Source organism: Palaemon carinicauda, chromosome 2 (assembly GCF_036898095.1).
Source record: "Palaemon carinicauda isolate YSFRI2023 chromosome 2, ASM3689809v2, whole genome shotgun sequence".
NCBI lineage: Eukaryota > Metazoa > Arthropoda > Malacostraca > Decapoda > Palaemonidae > Palaemon > Palaemon carinicauda.
The window spans coordinates 47942766-47965447 of NC_090726.1; the positions used below are offsets into that span (position 1 = coordinate 47942766).

Consider the following 22682-nt stretch of genomic DNA (forward strand, 5'->3'; position numbering starts at 1 on the left):
GTTTTGACGCTGTTACTGTTTTTAGAATGATATATTGTTAATTTATTCGCATTATTTGTTTATTTCCTTATTTCCTTTCCTCACTGGGCTATTTTTCCCTGTTGGAGCCCCTGGGCTTATAGCATCTTGCTTTTCCAACTAGGGTTGTAATTTGGATAGTAATAATAATAATAATAATAATAATAATAATAATAATAATAATAACCCAACTCCGGAGCATATTATGAAACTGATCAATCAGAAAAGTCTTCTTCGACAAAGGCCACACTCATTTCCATTAACTAATTTTGAGCATCTCAACCTCTTATAGGGTCAGTAAAACGTAATTCTTTTAGAAGATATATATTTTTTTCAGAGTACTTTAAATACCAAGGTAATCCGATTCAGTTTAATTATGTTCCAATTTGTTTCGTATTTACCATAACGCATCTGCTTCCAGCAGTCATCTTTTCGCTCTTTGTACATAACAGTGAATTCAACTTTTGCCTTAATACCTTAATAAGTTTCTAAGTGCATAAGATTACTAATACTTCCATACCACATTATTATTTTCATTGTTACTTATTAATATTATTATTACCACCTAAACTACAACCCTAGTTGGAATAGCAGGATTCTGTAAGTCCTATAAGGGGTCCAACAGGAAAAATAGCCCAGTGAGAAAAGCAAATAAGGAAACATAGAATAGTGTGCCTAAATGTGCCCCCAACTCTAACCCAAGACAATGGAACACCATGGCACAGAGGCTATGGCACTAACCAGGACTAGAGAACAATGGTTTGATTTTGGAGTGTCCTTTTGGAAGAGCTGTAGAGTCTCCTCTACCCTTACCAAGTTGAAAGGATCTTATTGCCATGTGTCTGAGGAAAGAAGATAACGTGTAAAGAATAGGTCAGGTTATTTGGTGTATGTGTAGGCAAAGGAAAATATGAGCCGTAACCAAAGGGGGATCCAAAGTACTACTATCTGGCCTGTCATGGGACCAAATGACTTTCCTGCAGTAGTATATCTTGCTCGATATGAATTTTGGTGTTAACGTTAATGCCTTTCAAAGTTAGTCCATTTCTTTTAGCGAGTCATATTTGCACCGACTCGCAGCGGTGCCCTTTTAGCTCGGAAAAGTTTCCTGATCACTGATTGGTTGGACAAGATAATTCTAACCAATCAGCGACCAGGAAACTTTTCCGAGCTAAAAGGGCACCGTTGCGAGTCGGTGCAAATATGACTCGCTAGAAGAAATGGACTATAATACTTTATGCTTGCATTTATTAGAGTCCTTTGTGCTATTAAAAAAAGTAGTTCCTTTATTACAGTAAAAACTAATATTAAATTGACAAGAGTTAGTAAAGATACCTAATTGAATCAAGTACCTATCGTCTCCCTTATTGCTCTAATTTGCAATCTATATCCTTAAAACTGGATATTATGGAAACTATCTGATGCTAACTGTGAAAAAATGCCATGATTTGGAACACCTTCTAGGTATTATGTTGTGTAGGTCAATATTATAATAAAGTCTAGATGTACTAAGGTTGTTTTTACCAAGCCTCTGTAGATGAATTCAGCTAACTTTTCTCACTAGATATAGCATTTGCTAAGGTTTAAGGTTTAAAGGCCACTCATGAATGGCAGAGGCAAGGGACAGTGACATTGCCATAGCAAGCAGGACAATGCCCTAGAGACTGACCATATATTATATGATCAGCGCCCAAGCCTCCTCTCCACCCAAGCTAGGACCAGAGAAGACCAGGCAGTGGCTGCTGATGACTCAGCAGATAGAACTATAGGTTCCCCCAAACCCCCCAACCTTAGCTCACAAGGATGGTAAGGTTGCAGACACTAATGGCACGAACGAGTCTGAGCGGGACTCGAACCCCCGACGGGCAAACACCAGGCAGAGACGTTACCAATAAATCTTCCTTTTCCTTTCCTAGTCTCAAGAAGAACTATAACACTAATCTTACCCTAAATTTATTTTCCTTTTGAAAGGAGACCTCTAACCTTTCTAACAGTAAGGCAAAGTCAAAATGGACAATGTTTTTGACGTTGTTAATAGTTTATATAGGACATATCTGTTTTGACGTTGTTACTGTTTTTAGAATGATATATTGTTAATTTATTCTCATCATTTATTTATTTCCTTATTTCCTTTCCTCACTGGGCTATTTTTCCCTGTTGGAGCCCTTGGGCTTATAGCATCTTGGTTTTCCAACTAGGGTTGTAGCTTGGCTAGTAATAATAATAATAATAGATGAAACAAAGCGGTCAAGCTTTTTATTTACCATTAAATTCAACAAAATACAATTAGGAAAATTCAAAAGTTTCATAAATCGACATCAAGCCTTCACCTTGCAAGACGTTACATATGATAGCTTCTTCAATAGTCCTACGCTTTACTTCCAGGAAGAAAAACCTGCTTATCTAATGGCACGTAACCAAGGCAATGCATGATATTCATATCTGTGCAATATCGAAAGAAGCACAGCAACAATAATATATCTGAATCAAGCAGGGGAAGGATATATTACAACCCTAATGATGTTCATCCCTCACTAATTGCATGAAGACATTCTTCTTAGTATTCGCTACGGTTTACCCCCTAAGATTGTAAACATCATGGTGGATGAATATGAGAAAGATGACCAGTCACTCGGTGATATTCCATCCATATACCAAGGCACTTCCCCCAATTTTGGGGGGTAGCCGACATCAACAAGAAACAAAACAAAAAAGGGGACCTCTACTCTACGTTCCTCCAGCTTAACCAGGGACTCAGCCGAGTTCAGCTGGTACTGCTAGGGTGCCACAGCCCAACCTCCCACATTATCCACCACAGATGAAGCTTCATACTGCTGAGTCCCCTACTGCTGCTACCTCCGCGGTCATCTAAGGCACCGGAGGAAGCAGCAGGGCCTACCGGAACGGTGATATTACAGACAGAATATATCCAGATTCAGGCAAATCAAAGTTTCTCCTTACGATGACAAAAAACATACCAAACATCACTTTGCAAATACTAAAGAAACATAATAAATATAAATGTTCAAATACATAAAATAAAGTGGTTACAGGGACAAAGATTCCGCAGCAAAGACCACATTTTGATTACTCATATATGTATATATATATATATATATATATATATATATATATATATATATATATGTATATATATATATATGTATATATATATATATATATATGTATATATACATATACATATACATATATATATATATATATATATATATATATATATATATATATATACATATATATATATATATATATATATATATATATTAGCTTGTAGTAGGTTTTCTTAGGTGTAGTTCTGATTAATGTCAATTCAGGACGTCGTTGTGTTATGACAGAAACTATGAAATGCAAACCATGGAGAGAGAGAGAGAGAGAGAGAGAGAGAGAGAGAGAGAGAGAGAGAGAGAGAGAGAGAGAGAGAGAGAGAGAGACCAAAAACTCACAAACCACCTTCGAGATCGATCAAATAAATATTTCAAAAAAAAAAAAAATTAAATGGCTTAGTTTTAATGCGAGATTAAATTCATGAAAATTCGGGACAGTAATCCTTTCAGTCATACCCTGACTTTAAGAGCACAGCTGATAAAAGTAATAATGTCGAGAGGCAAGTTCTGGGGCTTAATTCCACACTACAGTATGAGTGCCATGACAACAAATGAGAGAAAATTAATGAATGCTTATGAAGGTCGTTTTAATTTCGGACGCTTCAATAAAAAAAAACATCAATAGTTGTTAGAAAATTATGCATACCGTATTTTATAACTGATTAAAGTTAAGTTTATAAATTTATGAAGGGAATATATAAATTATTCTCATCGGAAACGCATGGCAAAAATATTGAATATGACAGTCTATTCATATGACACCCTGCTTGCTGTTAGCTGCGCGCGCATGTTCGCAGACCATTGTAAAAGCGGGGTGTACATGATCGAACGGTTCTTCGAACCCGGTCGTCGAACCTGTTTGTCAAACGGTTCGATGAGGTGGAGTCAGCCACAAATGCATAAGATTTGTGGACAATGAAGCCCCGCCCACAAAAGTCAGGCTAGAACAGACTTTCCTCGAACAGTTCGACAACCAAATACCCCGTTCACACGTTCGAAAATCCCTTTAAACACTTATCTGTCGAACAACGTTCGACGCCCCGTTCGACCGCGTAAACCCACCTACGTCAGAGTAGTCAACATTGAGAAGTGGCGACCCGAAGGAATACAGTCACACTTTGAGTGCTGAAGCGGTAACATCGCTAGGTTGCATCAAGGCGGCCTGTGGCTCGTCCCTGACTGGAGCCCTTCTCTTTAACATTCTGAAGGCCTTCCTAGAGCATCAATCAACAATAAAAAAAAAAAAAAGATCATTCTGTGAATTACATCACAAGCAAAACAAGTTTTTATATATCGAATCAATATTTACGTAGAATCGGATGCAGTTAGATCTAGTTTTCAAAGTTAAGAAAGCTTATATTCGTATGTAGTCAAGAAGTGAATAATTGATAAAAATCGAGAGTTAATTTACGAGAAATCCAGGGAAAAAATGGCGAATGAAATTAAAATTCAAGTGAAGACGACGGACACAAAACCCACGGAGACATCCTACTTCTTGGATCTGGTAAGTCTGGAAGATTTGTAATTATGATGAAGTTCTGTTGATTATTCAAATTAATCAGTTATATTAACCACCATACAAAGTTTTAGTAGTAGAGTTCTTTGGTGCCAATCACAACAGCCAACAAATGTCACGTGACGTATGTGGCATGCTAAACAGAGATCGACATATGCATTGCATGATCAATATGTTCCAAGGATCTTGTTAAAATAAGTGGGATTGAATCAAAGACGAGTGTCTGATATCAATCTGTTCAACTTATAAAATAAAACTTATGAAATTCACCAACTTAAGAGAGAGAGAGAGAGAGAGAGAGAGAGAGAGAGAGAGAGAGAGAGAGAGAGAGAGAGAGAGAGAGATCTGTTCAACTTTTAAAATAAAACCTAGGAAATTCACAGAGAGAGAGAGAGAGAGAGAGAGAGAGAGAGAGAGAGAGAGAGAGAGTGATATCAATCTGTTCAACTTTTAAAATAAAACTAAAACTTACGAAATTCACAGAGAGAGAGAGAGAGAGAGAGAGAGAGAGAGAGAGAGAGAGAGAGAGAGAGAGAGAGAGAGAGTGATATCAATCTGTTCAACTTTTAAAATAAACCTTACGAAATAAACAGAGAGAGAGAGAGAGAGAGAGAGAGAGAGAGAGAAAAAAAACTTTTCTTACTTAAAGTTCTTATTACACAACCGGAAACAAAAGTCTGTTTCTATTTCCGATAAAACTTTTGATTTCTTTTTTCTTCGACGTTTTAGTTCGGTAAACTCTTAGATTATTCATTGTGAGCTCCACCATCTGGTTTTAACCAGTAAATTCTGGCGTGGACCGAGGCTCTTTCCTACTCGGACGAAGTATCTCTTCCTGACCATAATTATTTTCATGTTCAAACTGTTTCACAAATCAATTAACTAACAAATTGATATAACTTCTTTTTCTTTATCTATATTGGAATATCGCCAACATTCGTAAAAAAATCAACATTTTATTTTTCCCAGTTTATTTCATGAATTTAAATACATTAATTATCGAGCGCTAAATGATTTCAAATGAGTTTCTAGTTTGCTATTCACTGTCATATGTGAAACATCTGTTTCCTTGTCCGTTTTAGTAGTGCTTTTCTTTATTCTCTCTTCTCCACTTCGCACTATGACCACACACCTCCCCCCCTCCTCCGTCACAATCTTCTCAGGTTCAGGTTTCTGCTATAATTACAATAAAATAACCTAAGGACAGAACGTAATCTATAAGTCCATTGTTACCCACGACGATATTCAAAGGTCATCAATAGATGTTAAATATGGGGAGAATCCTATTGCCGTATGTGTGCATTGATATGGCTCACCAGGCCAATCTTGAGCTTGGTTTGCTAATTGTCGGACCACGGTGTCACTCGAGACGGCCTTGGTCGGACGCGTCAAATGAGGATTGAGGGGGGCCTCTTTTCTATAGTGTATTGTGTATTTTTAGTCAGCTAATGAGAAGATAAGAAAGACAGACAAATGTTGGAGAAAAGAGGACCTTAAACACTAATGAGAAGATAAGAAAGAGACAAATGTTGGAGAAAAGAGGACCTTAAACACTAATGAGAAGATAAGAAAGAGACAAATGTTGGAGAAAAGAGGACCTTAAACACTAATGAGAAGATAAGAAAGAGACAAATATTGGAGAAAAGAGTAGCTTTAACTAAGACACAGATCCGCCTCTCAAAGGAAGGAAAGTACCGGCAATTTGAGTCACGAAAAACTATATAAAAAAAAATTAAAATTTTGGCAAGAGATGCAAAGATAAAATCACTGGATCACATAACGCTGTGATTATCGACATTTTTAACCTTTGAAACAAATCTGAGGGGGACGAGCTGGTAATATGGAAAGGTTTATCAATTTCAACCATGAAAGTTAGTTATTCCCGCATCCGGGTAACGCTGTATTCATCCTCACCAAGACGGCAACACTGCTGAACGTTTCATGAAATCCGGGAGGATAGCGATAAATGTCTTCAGGAATTGATTCTGAACGTTTGTTTTCATTTTGTACCGCACGTTTCAAACACGCTCGTACAGTGTAACGGTATCCCCCCCCCCCACTGATAATAGACTACTGTAATCTGTGTAAGCTAGCTAGCCCATGTTTTGGTTTGTTTGAATATTTATGACGTTCTTACTCGCAAATGCCTGTATATAAGCTATTTAATAAAGTTTAGGTTTAATTCATCTCGCCTCTCTCTTTTAAGCTAACAGCTACGTTGCCGCAATATACTTTTCTCTACCCCCATCAGGTTTTAACCAAGACTCTAATTCTAGCGATACTTTTTCAATACTCCAATTATAGCGATACTTTTTCAATACTCTAATTCTAGCGATAATTTTTCAATACTCTAATTCTAGCGATAATTTTTCAATACTCTAATTCTAGCGATACCTTTTCAATACTCTAATTGTAGCGATACCTTTTCAATACTCTAATTCTAGCGATACTTTTTCAATACTCTAATTCTAGCGATACTTTTTCAAAAATCTAATTCTAGCGATACTTTTTCAATACTTTAATTCTAGCGATACTTTTTCAATTCCTTTCCTTTTCCAGAGGATCGTCTCAAAGTAATTTTGTATCATTAATGATCCTGACTTCACCTTTTCTATGGGTCCTGTCTTAGTTCCACCACTATTTTAAGCTTCTTTTCCATAAGTTCGGGGGTGGGGGGGGGGGGTCACAATATATCTTTTTTCATGATCAACTTTTTTTTATTACACATTGCTTCAAGTTTACTACTTTTTTTTTTTTAGTAGTATCCTTTTTCTCCATCTTAGTTTTATAATAAAAGCTCTAAACACATTTCCTGTTAATGCCAAGGGCTACATGTTAAATATATATATATACACATATGTGTATATATATATATATATATATATATATATATATATATATATTATATATATATATGTGTGTGTGTATACGAGTATATATATGTGTATATATATATATATATATAAATATATACATATATATATATATATATATATATATATATATATATATATATATATAATTTCTTAATTAGAAAAACATTTCACTTAGTACACCTAAAGGGTAACTAGCGAGAAAGCAAAACCACTGTAGACTGTAACATTCATTCATTAACTGTTGAACATACATTCACACACACACACACACACACACACACACACACACACACACATATATATATATATATATATATATATATATATATATATATATATATATATATATATAGGCGTGGGTGTGTATTAAGCATAACTCATTTTCTCTAACATGAGATCACACCCCTAAAGGGAAATTCATTTTATAACAGAATGGTATATAAACTAAAAAAAACTTTAATAAAACAAGAGGAAGAAAAAATAGAATAGTGCACAAAGAAAACAAGAAAGAGCAAAGCACTAATAATAGACAAAAACCAAAGTGTTACCAATTCATACTTATAAAATAAATCTACTTCTTTTCCAGGCAGAACGAATGAGGAGTGTTTGTGGGGACTGTACCAAAATCTACGACGCCCTGGGAGAGCATCCCTGGCTGTCCGTTTGGCTTCCCTTGAAAGTGACTGACAGCGTTCTCAGGGGCATAGCACAGGTAAATTATTATCAAAATATCTAATCTAATATAATGTAAAACAATTTAATGAGAAGTCATTAAGAAACTATATAAGATGAAATGTATCCCCATTATCTCTAAAAAGAATTTCTAAATTATTTTTTTCTATTAAATGAATTATCGCATCAATCTCCCCTTTTATGAACGCTGCGCGCGAGCACACACACACACATATATATATACATATATATATTTATATATATCTATATATATATATTTATATATATTTATATATATATGTATTTATATAAATATATATATATATATATATATATATATATTTATATACATATATTCATATATATATATATATATATATATATATATATATATACATATATATATATGTATATATATATATATATATATAATGTATGTGTGTGTTTATATATGTACATATGTGTGTTTATTAAAGGCGATTACCTTAGTGATGTCAGTGTGTTCCCTACAAGAATCCTCATATTTTCTCAACTTCTTTAGACTCTCCAGCGTAAGCCATTGGTTAAAGCAACTACGACTGTTCTCTTTCTTCTTCATTTAATACATCACTACAGCTCTGTTTCGACAAAACTATCTCTCTTTATATCCACGACCGAAAACCCTCCCTGAAAGAATTGACGGAACACAACATTGCAACATTGAACGGGATTCTAATTATTTCTTCTCATCAAGCAGAAAGCGATACGGATAATCTCTGTAGTAGTGCAAGTCCCAACGTACGTGTGCCTTGGCTAAACTAATAGCATTGTGAACAGCACCACGTCTGAGAACTAATCATACTATATCAATCATCCATTAGGAACTTAAATTGGTAATTATAGACTGGCATTAGATTAGAAATGTTATATTCCAATGGCTGTTACATAACCTTTTGAAGGAAATGTTGAAAATGAGAGGAAAGTCAAGAGATGGGAATGCAAGTTTGTGATAAAAAAAAAAGGTCCTGTGAATGAAATTGGGATCAGCTAATGCTTAAAAATGTAAATTATTAATGGGGTTATTCTCCTTGTTGGAGCCTATGAGCTTGAAGCATCTATACCTACTTTTCAAACGGGTAGTAGCAGTAGCAGTAGTAGTAGTAGTAGTAGTAATTTGAATTATTTGTGCAAGAATGAGGTTCCTGAAACATGATAATTTACAAAACGTGTGAAGGTATGAAGGTAACAGACCTGTAAAATGTTTTAAAGTTTTAAGAGGTGCCTATGAAACGAAAATTTCAAGAGATAATAGACCCCCAAAAAAATCTTTATGCTAGTGCAGTACAGATGTCGGGTACAAAAGAAAAAAAAAGAAAGATATATTTAAAAAAAAAAAAAGGGAAGATATATTTAAAAAAAAAGGAATATATATTTAAAAAAAAAGGGAAGATATATCTAAAAAAAAAAAAAAGAAAAAAAAAAGTAAATTGGTGAGAGGTCAAACACGTGATGTACGCAGCACATGCATAGTGGTTACCATTAGGCAAGACCGTCGTTTGCACATGGCAACAGTACCTTATGAAAAGAACATGAATGCCATGTTTTCTCCTAACCAGTTTCTTTTTGTATAACTATTTCTACGCATGTGGACGACTAATGAACTATGTTCCATCCTCTCCTAAACAGATGAGGAATATGTAACCTCTCTCTTATTTCTTTTACTAGCTGCGCATCTCTCTATTTCTCTTACAAGCTAAGCATCTCTCTATTTCTCTTGCTAGCTATGCATCTCTCTATTTCTCTTACTAGCTACGCATCTCTCTCTTTCTCTTACTAGCTAGGCATCTCTATTTCTTTTACAAGCTAAGCATCTATTTCTCTTACTACCTACGCATCTCTCCATTTCTCTCTATAGCTGAACTTCTCTTTCTTTTGAACTTCTCTTTCTTTCTCTCTCTGGCTGAACCTCTCTCTATTTTTCTCTCTCGCTGAACCTCTTTCTCTCTACCTAAACCTCCCTATATTTATCTCTCTAGCTAAACCTCTTTCTCTCTACCTAAACCTCCCTATATTTATCTCTTGATATAAACCTCTATTTCTCTATCGAGCTAAACCTCTATCTATTTTTCTCTAGCTGGACCTCTTTCTCTCTACCTAAACCTCTCTCTATTTTTCTCTAGCTGAACCTCTTTCTATTCCTCTCTCCAGCTGCACTAAAATCACAGACCGTTCATATAATTTTTTATCAATTGAATGTAATCATTTTTAGCGGTGATCTCGAATGAGGTACACTGATCCTTTTATCTTCCAAACCGCATGTCTGCAATGAAGACAAATGAAGACAAAAAGTTTAGTAACTTCCTTCACTCTTATCATTACTCATTCGCTTCACATTCACTTGCAACCCCGTGACGTCATACTCTAAAAGCTAGAAGGCGATCATGAAGAAGCTATTGATATGCAAGCAGCACAAATAAAGGCTCGACTTATGTCATGTACTTTAGTACTTCATGTGTGTAATAAAGCGTTTCTATCTTAACTTTATTTCTTAAAATCGTTTGATCTGAATATCCCCTTTATCTATAATTGCAGGTATGCTTCGCAAACAACACAATATCTGGCCTACTGATTTTGATAGGCCTCTTCGTTGGAGACGTCAGGGCAGGGGGAGGAGCCGTCTTGTGTTCAATAATCGCCATAGCTACAGCAAAGGTAGGTACAGTCTCTTTATGTTTCGTACAGTGAGATGAACATTTCATGAACATTTTTACCCTTTTAAGAAGACTTCGGTGTTAGGCCAGGTAGAAAAACGGTCAATTTAAGTCCTTGGTGCAACTTAATAAAACATATAGAAAGGAAAATTAAAAGTCAAGTGGAATATTGGCTTGTGGTGACCTATTGGTGGTTGCCAGACTGGGGTTCGAGTCACGCTAAAAATCGTTAGTTTCTTTAAACCTTGACAACCTAATTTGTTTATCGATGCTTTTCCCACATCACCAAAACAACAACAACAACAACAATAATAATAGCAATAATCTCAGACACATGATAAGTAGAAATTCTTGGATAATTTTCCAGAGGAGTACTCAAATTTTCATAATTGTACAAGCTTTATGAGGCCTTTCACTTGTACAAGCTCTATGAGGCCTTTCACTTGTACAAGCTCTATAGATCTTTCACTTGTACAAACTCTATGAGGCCTTTCACTTGTACAAGCTCTATGAGGCCTTTCACTTGTACAAGCTCTATGAGGCCTTTCACTTGTACAAGCTCTATGAGGTCTTTCACTTGTACAAGCTCTGAGATCTTTCACTTGTACAAATTCTATGAGGTCTTTCACTTGTACGAGCTCTATGAGGTCTTTCACAGCCTCTCATCACTCTGCTGTAATCCAATAAAATATCATAAAGAAAAAAAAATATACAGTGTACTAACAATTCAACAGAAATAAAGGTACCTGAAGAAGAGTTTCTTCAAGGTACATTGGCATGAATATGCAACCAGGAAATTCTTTAACGATCTTCTTCATGGCCACGAAGGACCATTAGTAGTTGCTACCTGGATCATGATTGGTCACCAATGAGCCAATGAGATTCATGTAAATTGAGAAGCCTCAGCAAATTCTTTCCCTAATCAAAAGTCTGAGAAGGATAATCAAAACTTGATTCCCAATCTGTAGGAAGGTTATAGTCTGAGAAGGATAATCAAAATTTGATTCCCAATCTGTATTCGGTTATTACTCTTATACCTGGTCCAATCAATCGAATTATCCCCTGAGAAGAATAATCAAAATTTGATTCCCAATCTGTATACCGTTATTGCTCAGAATATTTTATACCTTGTCCAATCAATCGAATTATCCCTTACCTAACTATGCTTCCCTTCTGCATTGCATGCTTAAAGCAGTATTATAACAGCTCTCTCAAATCCAAATTGTCTCTAACTTTCACGGAACTATTATATTACAAAGTATTTCATACGTTCACGGTTTCTGTAAGAATATCAATCTTGAATTTCATTTAACTAGTTATAAGTAAAAAAAAACAGTAACATTAATATTGGAAATGGAAAACAGTATCCTAAACCGTACTGATCTCAGACTCAAATTTTTTTTCTCTGGTTTCAATAAACGCTTTACCAATAAAAATGAAGGAAATGCGTTTTATCTTGAAATCATTAGTGTGACGAGTTCCAAAACTTAGTCGAAAAATTCATTGTTTAAAATACTACGCCGGTGACCAAGAATACTATAAAACAAAAAGTAATAGAAATATAAGCAATTATTGTAATAAATTACCTTTAATCCCATAAAAATGACTTTATATAAATAAAATTGTGGTTAAACCACATTTATAACACTCTTACTAATACTTGACTTTCCAAACTATTCCCTAGTTAAAAATTAACCAAAAAAAAAAAAAACTAAAAATCCAGGAATAAATGTCAGGCATTTACCTAAATCCGATATATTGACGTAAAGGAGTGATATTACGGTCACCAAGACGTAGAGGATAATAAGAAAGTAGGGTGAACATTACGGTTGCCTGTATTTTAAGGAAATACGGCTAAGAACAGAATATTTTCACGGAGAATCTAAGATTAAAATTGTTTTTTTTTTCCACCAGTATAATATAGTTAGTCAGCTAACTCGCCTCACTCTCCTTTCACCTCCATTTCCTATAAGAGGAAAATCGATATAATATACATTACCGAAGCTTTTTATGATGAAGATAGAAAATCTCCCAGTTACTTATTCAATACAAAAGCATTACCTGTGAAGAAACTCATCCTGAAATACCTCGTTCAAGCAAACATATTACTAAACAATTATGAATGCACATAACATCTATCACTCGAGTCATTCTGTTCTTTGCTTAGCCCAGATTGACATATGTTTTGTTAGGTATTTTTCCCTGTCGGAGCCCTTCGGTTCATAACATCCTGCTTTTCTAACTAGGGTTGTAGCTTGGCTAATAATGATGATAATAATAATAATAATAATAATAATAATAATAATAATAATAATAATAATAATAGCACAAATAATAATAATAGTAATAGTAATAATAATAATAATCATAATAATAATTATAATAATGAGTACAAATAATAATAACAATAATAATAATAATAAAAATAATTATTATAATAATAATAGTACAAATAATAATAATAATCATAATAATAATAGTACTAATAATAATAATAATAATAATAATAATAATAATAATAATAAACATAGACAATACTAAGGAACCGCTTCTCAAGATGATGACAATAACAATAGAGAAAAAAAGGAAAAAAAAGGAAAGAAAAAAAAAAAAAAACGATTCGCCCCAAGACCACCATACCAACCAATGCATTTTTACTTCCAAGATCTATTTTATCATGCCACACACATTCCCATCAATAAGGTAGCATGATCCCCATTACACAAATGCAGTTGTACATGTAACACAAGGCAGAAAGGAATACTAAAACTCTCTGGGGGATTAATAATTTCATGACAGGGTGCGTGTTCTAGGAATATCTCTCGTATGTTGATGAGGGATTGCTTACCAGGTATACGACGGGTAATAAAATCGATAATGGTGAAGATAATATCGGAAGGCATTTTGAGTGAGCCAAGGGCTGCATCCTTTTATTTACGTAACGATTTGTTGGTGCTTAATAATAATAATAATAATAATAATAATAATAATAATAATAATAATAATAATAATCATTATGATTATTATTATCATTATTATTATTACTTGCTATGCTACAACCCTCCTTGGAAAAGCAGGATGCTATAAGCCCAGGGGCCCCAACAGGGAAAGTAGTCCAGTGAGGAAAGGAAACATGGAAAAAAATATTCTAAACAGTAACAACATTCAAATAATTCCTATATAAACTATAAAAACTTTAACAAAACAAGAGGAAGAGAAATTAGATAGAATACTGTGTCCGACTGTACCTTCAAGCAAGAGAAATCTAACCCAAGACAGTGGAAGACCATGGTGCAGAGGCTATGGCACTACCCAACAGTAGAGAACAATGGTTTGATTTTGAAGTGTCCTTCTCCTAGAAGAGCTGCTTACCATAGCTAGAGAGTCTTTTCTACCCTTACCAAGAGGAAAGTAGCCACAGAACAATTACAGTTATAAACGGACCATTTCTGCTAATATAGGGAAAGTTTAATTTTTCCAGATTAATTACGGGGCCATATATTGGCCAGCGTCATTATTATTATTACTATTATTACTACTAGCTAACTAGCTAAGCTAAAACTCTAGTTGGAGATGCAAGATGCTATAAGCCCAAGGGCTCCAACAGGGAAAAATAGCCCAGCGAGGAGAGGAAACAAGGAAATAAATAAACGATATAACTAGTAATGAACTATCAAAATAAACTATTTTAAAAACATTAACAATATTAAAACAGATATTTCATATTCATAAACTATAGAAAGACTTATGTCAGCCTTTTCAATATAATAAAATTTGCTGCAATTTTGAACTTTCGACATGACACAAGTATAGTATTTACTGCAATTCCTGAGCCTCGATATAACTTCTTGTTTCTTTGTAGCAATGCAGATGGAATACGATAGGATACGTAAAGCAGGAACTTTTGCTATTTATTATTATTATTATTATTATTAATTGCTAAGCTACAACCCTAGTTAGAAAAGCAGAATGCTATAAGCCCAGGGGGCTCAAATAGGGAAAATAGCCCAGTGAGGAAAGGAAACATGGAAAAAATAAATATTTTAAGAATATTAAAATAAATATCTCCTATATAAACTATAAAAACTTTACCAAAACATAGGAAGAGAAATTAGATAGAATAATGTGCCTGAGTGTACCCTCAAGCAAGAGAACTCTAACCCAAGACAGTGGAAGACCATGGTACAGAGGCTATGGCACTACCCAACACTAGAGAACAATGGTTTGATTTTGGAGGGTCCTTCTCCTAAAAGAGCTGCTTACCATAACTAAAGAGTCTCTTCTACCCTCACCAAGAGGAAAGTAGCCACTGAACAATTACAGAGCAGTAGTTAATTCCTTGGGTGAAGAAGAATTGTTTAGTAACCTCAGTGATGTCAGGTGTATTTCGGCAGATACTTTCTATTCAATGAAGACTACGATGGCAAATTATTTATATAATTACTCATAATTTGCGTTGAAATTCTTGGAATGTCAAAATATTAGAGAGATCCAGTCGTATGTTCAATCTTTTTAGGGTATCGCCGTACAAGGTTCGGATATCAAAGAACAATAATAAATCAAGTAAATGAAGGAGAGTTCCTTTCACAGTATAAAAGAATGCATTATCTAGATCAGGGTTACGAAAACGTAAGAGAGAGAGAGAGAGAGAGAGAGAGAGAGAGAGAGAGAGAGAGAGAGAGAGAGAGAGAGAGAGAGAGAGAGAGAGAGAGAATTAGTTGATTTACTGCATAATCATTACGAGAATATCGGCGAAATGATATTATTCATTGTAATGTAATCAAATTACCCTTCTTATAGAACATGGGATTATATATATATATATATATATATATATATATATATATATATATATATATATATATATATATATATATATACTGTATATATATAGATATATATATGTATATGTATATATATATATAAAAGATACATATATATATATATATACACATATATATATATATATATATATATATATATGTGTGTGTGTGTGTGTGTGTGTGTATTATACAGGAAGTATATAAACGTGCGCCTTTCAAAGGAAAAACAGATTTGCAAAGCCTAAGAAATTTGTATCTAATTTGCCAAGTAAATATGAACACCATTCACTCAATGCATGTATTTTCAACAACATTAAGAAAGTCTCGAAGGTATTATATCTTATCTTTATCTTATCTTAATCCTCAACGAATTCACGCCATTCCATTTCAGGATAAAAGGTTGACATAGGGATAGAAGTAATTACCCACTGTATTATTATCATTATTACTATCCAAGCTACAACCCTAATTGGAAAAGCAAGATGCTATAAGCCCAGGGGCTCCAATAGGGAAAATTAGCCCAGTGAGGAAAGGAAATAAGGAAATAAATAAATGAAGAGAACAAATTAACAATAAATCATCTTAAAAAAAGTAATGCTATTTTTTTTCTCCAGTTATTATTTAACAATAAAGATCTATAAAGGTCCCCACTGTAATGCTGATAGGATTTTTTTTCTCGTTATTATATAACAATAAAGGTTGCTGTGGCCTGATTGGTAACGTCTCTGCCTGGTGTTTGCCAGTCGGGGGTTCGAGTCCCGCTCAGACTCGTTAGTGTCATTAGTGTCTGCAACCTTACTATCCTTGTGAGCTAAGGTTGGGGGGTTTGGGGTAGCCTTTAGGTCTATCTGCTGAGTCGTCAGCAGCCACTGCCTGGCCCTCCCTGGTCCTAGCTTGGGTGGAAAGGAGGCTTGGGCGCTGATCATATAATATATGGTCAGTCTCTAGGGCATTGTCCTGATTGCTAGGGCAATGTCACTGTCCCTTGCCTCTGCCATTCATGAGCGACCTTTAAACCTTTGAAGGTCCCCACATGGGAAAGGTAGACAAAAAGGTCATAGTTCAATTCTAATGCAGCATAAATGTAAATCATCAACTTAGGTTTAATTTCATTTGAACTTTCAAAAACAACTACAAGAGTTATTTTTACTAGCCAAGCTACAACCCTAGTTGGAAAAGCAAGATGCTATAAGCCAAAGGGCTCCAACAGGGAAAAATAGCTCACTGAGGAAACGAAATAAGGAAATAAATAAATGATGAGAATAAATCAACAATAAATCATTCTAAAAACAGTAACAACGTCAAAACAGATATGTCCTATATAAACTATTAACAACGTCAAAAACAGATATGTCCTATATAAACTATTAACAACGTCAAAAACAGATATGTCCTATATAAACTATTAACAACATCAAAAACAAATATGTCATATATAAACAAAACAAAAAGATTCATGTCAGCCTGGTCAACATGAAAACATTTGCTCCAACTTTGAGCTTTTGAAGTTCTACCGAATCAACTACCCGATTAGGAAGATTATTCCAGGTTTCTTTTTGTTTTAAAAGCAACCCTCAAGGACCCCGATTATATATTTTAATCCATGAATGGCAATTTAAGCTTTAATGTAATAATCCTCTTCTGACCATGTATGGCAATTTAAGCTTAATGTAATAATCTTTTTCTGACCATGAATGGCAATTTAAGTTCTAATATAACAATCCTATTCTGACCATGGATGGCAATTAAAGCTCTTAATGTAATAATCCTACTCTGACCATGAATGGAAATTTAAGCCCTAATGTAATAATCCTATTCTGACCATGAATAGTAATTTAAGCTGTAATGTAATAATCCAATTCAGGCCATGAATGGGAATTTAAACTCTAATGTAGTAATCCTATTCAGACCATGAATGTAATAATCCTTTTCTGACCATGAATTGCAATTTAAGTTCTAATGTAATAATCCTTTTCTGACCATGTATGGCAATTTAAGCTCTAATATAATAATACTATTTTGACCATGAATGGCAATTTAAGCTCTTAATGCAATAATCCTATTCTGACCATGAATGGCAATATAAACTCTTAATGTAATAATTATATTGGCCATGAATGGCAATTTAAGCTCCAATGTAATAATGTTATTCTGACCATGAATGGCAATTTAAGCTCTTAATGCAATAATCCTATTCTGACCATGAATGGCAATTTAAGCTCTAATGTAATAACCCTTTTCTGACCATGAATGGCAATATAAGCTCTTAATGTAATAATTATATTGGCCATGAATGGCAATTTAAGCTCTAACGTAATAATCCTTTTTTCTGACCATGTATGGCAATTTAAGCCTAATGTAATAATCCTATTCTGACCATGAATGGCAATTGAATCTCTAATATAATAACCCTATTCTGACCATGAATGGCAATTGAATCTCTAATATAATAACCCTATTCTGACCATGAATGGCAATTGAATCTCTAATATAATAACCCTATTCTGACCATGAATGGCAATTTTAACCAATAATAGTAAAAAAAATTCTGTAAGGAAAATCCTTTTGCCTGGAAACTCTGAGCATCTCTAAATAGGGGAAAAACAGTCTTTTCCGAGTCTACAGAGATACATGCCACAATAAAAAAAGAAGAATCTGACAGTGACCTGAATCACAACAGCAGCAGCCTCTACTACATGATATCTTGCCTTGATTAAGGTTGCTGGTCGTGACCAGAAGCACAAAAGCAATAATAAGACCAGAGATATGACAATGCCTTTATATCTCTCCTGGAAGAATACTAAATACTCTCATAATAGTTTCCCCATGTCACAACAATTCGATTAGAACGATATATAAGAAATCTTATATAAAAGTGTAAGGGTATGTTCCATTAACTGTTATTTGACAAGCAAACCACTTCGCAAGTGTTATGAAATGTTATTGACATAACACTGTAAAGAATTATGAATTACGAGTTTAGAATTTAGAATTTTAATAAATATTCCAGGGAGGCTCACAAATTAGTTGAATCTTTATAAATTTTCAATTAGTTTGCTTAAAGGCTGGATTAGTAATAAATATTCCAGGGAGGCTCACATATCATTTAATTCTTTATAAATATTTTAAATAGTTTACTTAAAGGCTGAATTTGTAATAAATATTCCGGGGAGGCTCACACATCAGTTAAATCTTTATAAATTTTCAATTAGTTTGCTTAAGGGCTGGATTAGGAATAAATATTGCAGGGAGGCTCACAAATCAGTTAAATCTTTATAAACTTCAATTAGTTTGCTTAAAGGCTGGATTTGTATTAAATAATCCCGAGAGGCTCACAAATTAGTTGAGTCTTTATAAATTTTCAATTAAATTGCTTAAAGGCTGGATTAGTAATAAATATTCCAGGGAGGCTCACACATCAGTTGAATCTTTATAAATTTTCAATTAGTTTGCTTAAAGGCTGGATTAGTAATAAATATTCCAGGGAGGCTCACAAATCAGTATAATCTTTATAAATCTTTTATTAGTTTGCTTAAAGGCTTGATTAGTAATAAATATTCCAGGAAGGCACACAAATCAGTTAAATCTTTATAAATTTTCAATTAGTTTGCTTAAAGGCTGGATTTGTAATAAATATTCCAGGGAGGCTCACAAATCAGTTAAATCTTTATAAATTTTCATTTAGTTTGCTTAAAGGCTGGATTAGTAATAAATATTCCGGGGAGGCTCACAAATTAGTTGAGTCTTTATAAATTTTCAATTAAATTGCTTAAAGGCTGGATTAGTAATAAATATTACGGGGAGGCTCATAAATCAGTTGAATCTTTATAAATTTTCAATTAGTTTGCTTAAAGGCTGGATTTGTAATAAATATTCCAGGGAGGCTCACAAATCAGATCTTTATAAACTTCAATTAGTTTGCTTAAAGGCTGGATTTGTAATAAATATTCCAGGGAGGCTCACAAATCAGATCTTTATAAACTTCAATTAGTTTGCTTAAAGGCTGGATTTGTAATAAATATTCCAGGGAGGCTCACAAATCAGTTAAATCTTTATAAATTTTCAATTAGTTTGCTTAAAGGCTGGATTTGTAATAAATATTCCAGGGAGGCTCACAAATCAGATCTTTATAAACTTCAATTAGTTTGCTTAAAGGCTGGATTTGTAATAAATATTCCAGGGAGGCTCACAAATCAGATCTTTATAAACTTCAATTAGTTTGCTTAAAGGCTGGATTTGTAATAAATATTCCAGGGAGGCTCACAAATCAGTTAAATCTTTATAAATTTGCAATTAGTTTGCTTAAAGGCTGGATTTGTAATAAATATTCCGGGGAGGCTCACAAATTAGTTGAGTCTTTATAAATTTTCAATTAAATTGCTTAAAGGCTGGATTAGTAATAAATATTCCAGGGAGGCTCACAAATCAGATCTTTATAAACTTCAATTAGTTTGCTTAAAGGCTGGATTTGTAATAAATATTCCAGGGAGGCTCACAAATCAGATCTTTATAAACTTCAATTAGTTTGCTTAAAGGCTGGATTTGTAATAAATATTCCAGGGAGGCTCACAAATCAGTTAAATCTTTATAAATTTTCAATTAGTTTGCTTAAAGGCTGGATTTGTAATAAATATTCCGGGGAGGCTCACAAATTAGTTGAGTCTTTATAAATTTTCAATTAAATTGCTTAAAGGCTGGATTAGTAATAAATATTCCAGGGAGGCTCACAAATCAGTTAAATCTTTATAAATTTTCAATTAGTTTGCTTAAAGGCTGGATTAGTAATAAATATTCCAGGGAGGCTCACAAATCAGATCTTTATAAACTTCAATTAGTTTGCTTAAAGGCTGGATTTGTAATAAATATTCCAGGGAGGCTCACAAATCAGATCTTTATAAACTTCAATTAGTTTGCTTAAAGGCTGGATTTGTAATAAATATTCCAGGGAGGCTCACAAATCAGTTAAATCTTTATAAATTTTCAATTAGTTTGCTTAAAGGCTGGATTTGTAATAAATATTCCAGGGAGGCTCACAAATCAGATCTTTATAAACTTCAATTAGTTTGCTTAAAGGCTGGATTTGTAATAAATATTCCAGGGAGGCTCACAAATCAGATCTTTATAAACTTCAATTAGTTTGCTTAAAGGCTGGATTTGTAATAAATATTCCAGGGAGGCTCACAAATCAGTTAAATCTTTATAAATTTTCAATTAGTTTGCTTAAAGGCTGGATTTGTAATAAATATTCCAGGGAGGCTCACAAATCAGTTAAATCTTTATAAATTTTCAATTAGTTTGCTTAAAGGCTGGATTAGTAATAAATATTCCAGGGAGGCTCACAAATCAGTTGAATCTTTATAAATTTTCATTTAGTTTGCTTAAGGGCTGGATTAGGAATAAATATTCCAGGGAGGCTCACAAATCAGTTGAATCTTTATAAATTTTCAATTAGTTTGCTTAAGGGCTGGATTAGGAATAAATATTCCAGGGAGGCTCACAAATCAGTTAAATCTTTATAAATTTTCAATTAGTTTGCTTAAAGGCTGGATTTGTAATAAATATTCCAGGGAGGCTCACAAATCAGATCTTTATAAACTTCAATTAGTTTGCTTAAAGGCTGGATTTGTAATAAATATTCCAGGGAGGCTCACAAATCAGTTAAATCTTTATAAATTTTCAATTAGTTTGCTTAAAGGCTGGATTTGTAATAAATATTCCGGGGAGGCTCACAAATTAGTTGAGTCTTTATAAATTTTCAATTAAATTGCTTAAAGGCTGGATTAGTAATAAATATTCCAGGGAGGCTCACAAATCAGTTAAATCTTTATAAATTTTCAATTAGTTTGCTTAAAGGCTGGATTAGTAATAAATATTCCAGGGAGGCTCACAAATCAGATCTTTATAAACTTCAATTAGTTTGCTTAAAGGCTGGATTTGTAATAAATATTCCAGGGAGGCTCACAAATCAGATCTTTATAAACTTCAATTAGTTTGCTTAAAGGCTGGATTTGTAATAAATATTCCAGGGAGGCTCACAAATCAGTTAAATCTTTATAAATTTTCAATTAGTTTGCTTAAAGGCTGGATTAGTAATAAATATTCCAGGGAGGCTCACAAATCAGTTAAATCTTTATAAATTTTCAATTAGTTTGCTTAAAGGCTGGATTAGTAATAAATATTCCAGGGAGGCTCACAAATCAGATCTTTATAAACTTCAATTAGTTTGCTTAAAGGCTGGATTTGTAATAAATATTCCAGGGAGGCTCACAAATCAGATCTTTATAAACTTCAATTAGTTTGCTTAAAGGCTGGATTTGTAATAAATATTCCAGGGAGGCTCACAAATCAGTTAAATCTTTATAAATTTTCAATTAGTTTGCTTAAAGGCTGGATTTGTAATAAATATTCCGGGGAGGCTCACAAATTAGTTGAGTCTTTATAAATTTTCAATTAAATTGCTTAAAGGCTGGATTAGTAATAAATATTCCAGGGAGGCTCACAAATCAGTTAAATCTTTATAAACTTCAATTAGTTTGCTTAAAGGCTGGATTTGTAATAAATATTCCGGGGAGGCTCACAAATCAGTGTTATCTTTATAAATTTTCAATTAGTTTGCTTAAAGGCTGGATTAGGAATAAATATTCCAGGGAGGCTCACAAATCAGTTAAATCTTTATAAATTTTCAATTAGTTTGCTTAAAGGCTGGATTAGTAATAAATATTCCAGGGAGGCTCACAAATCAGTTGAATCTTTATAAATTTTCATTTAGTTTGCTTAAGGGCTGGATTAGGAATAAATATTCCAGGGAGGCTCACAAATCAGTGTTATCTTTATAAATTTTCAATTAGTTTGCTTAAAGGCTGGATTAGGAATAAATATTCCAGGGAGGCTCACAAATCAGTTAAATCTTTATAAATTTTCAATTAGTTTGCTTAAAGGCTGGATTAGTAATAAATATTCCA

General features: G+C 33.6%; 1 protein-coding gene across 1 annotated transcript in view; it reads left to right on the forward strand.

Moving 5' to 3' along the window:
• The first annotated feature begins 4265 nt into the window (after positions 1-4265).
• LOC137617311 (urea transporter 1-like) overlaps positions 4266-22682 on the forward strand; it is a 28879-nt gene continuing 10462 nt past the window's right edge. The window contains 3 exon segments of the mRNA XM_068347323.1: positions 4266-4647; positions 8122-8247; positions 10779-10898. Of these exon segments, the coding sequence (XP_068203424.1) occupies positions 4573-4647; positions 8122-8247; positions 10779-10898 (321 nt within the window). The 5' untranslated portion in view covers positions 4266-4572.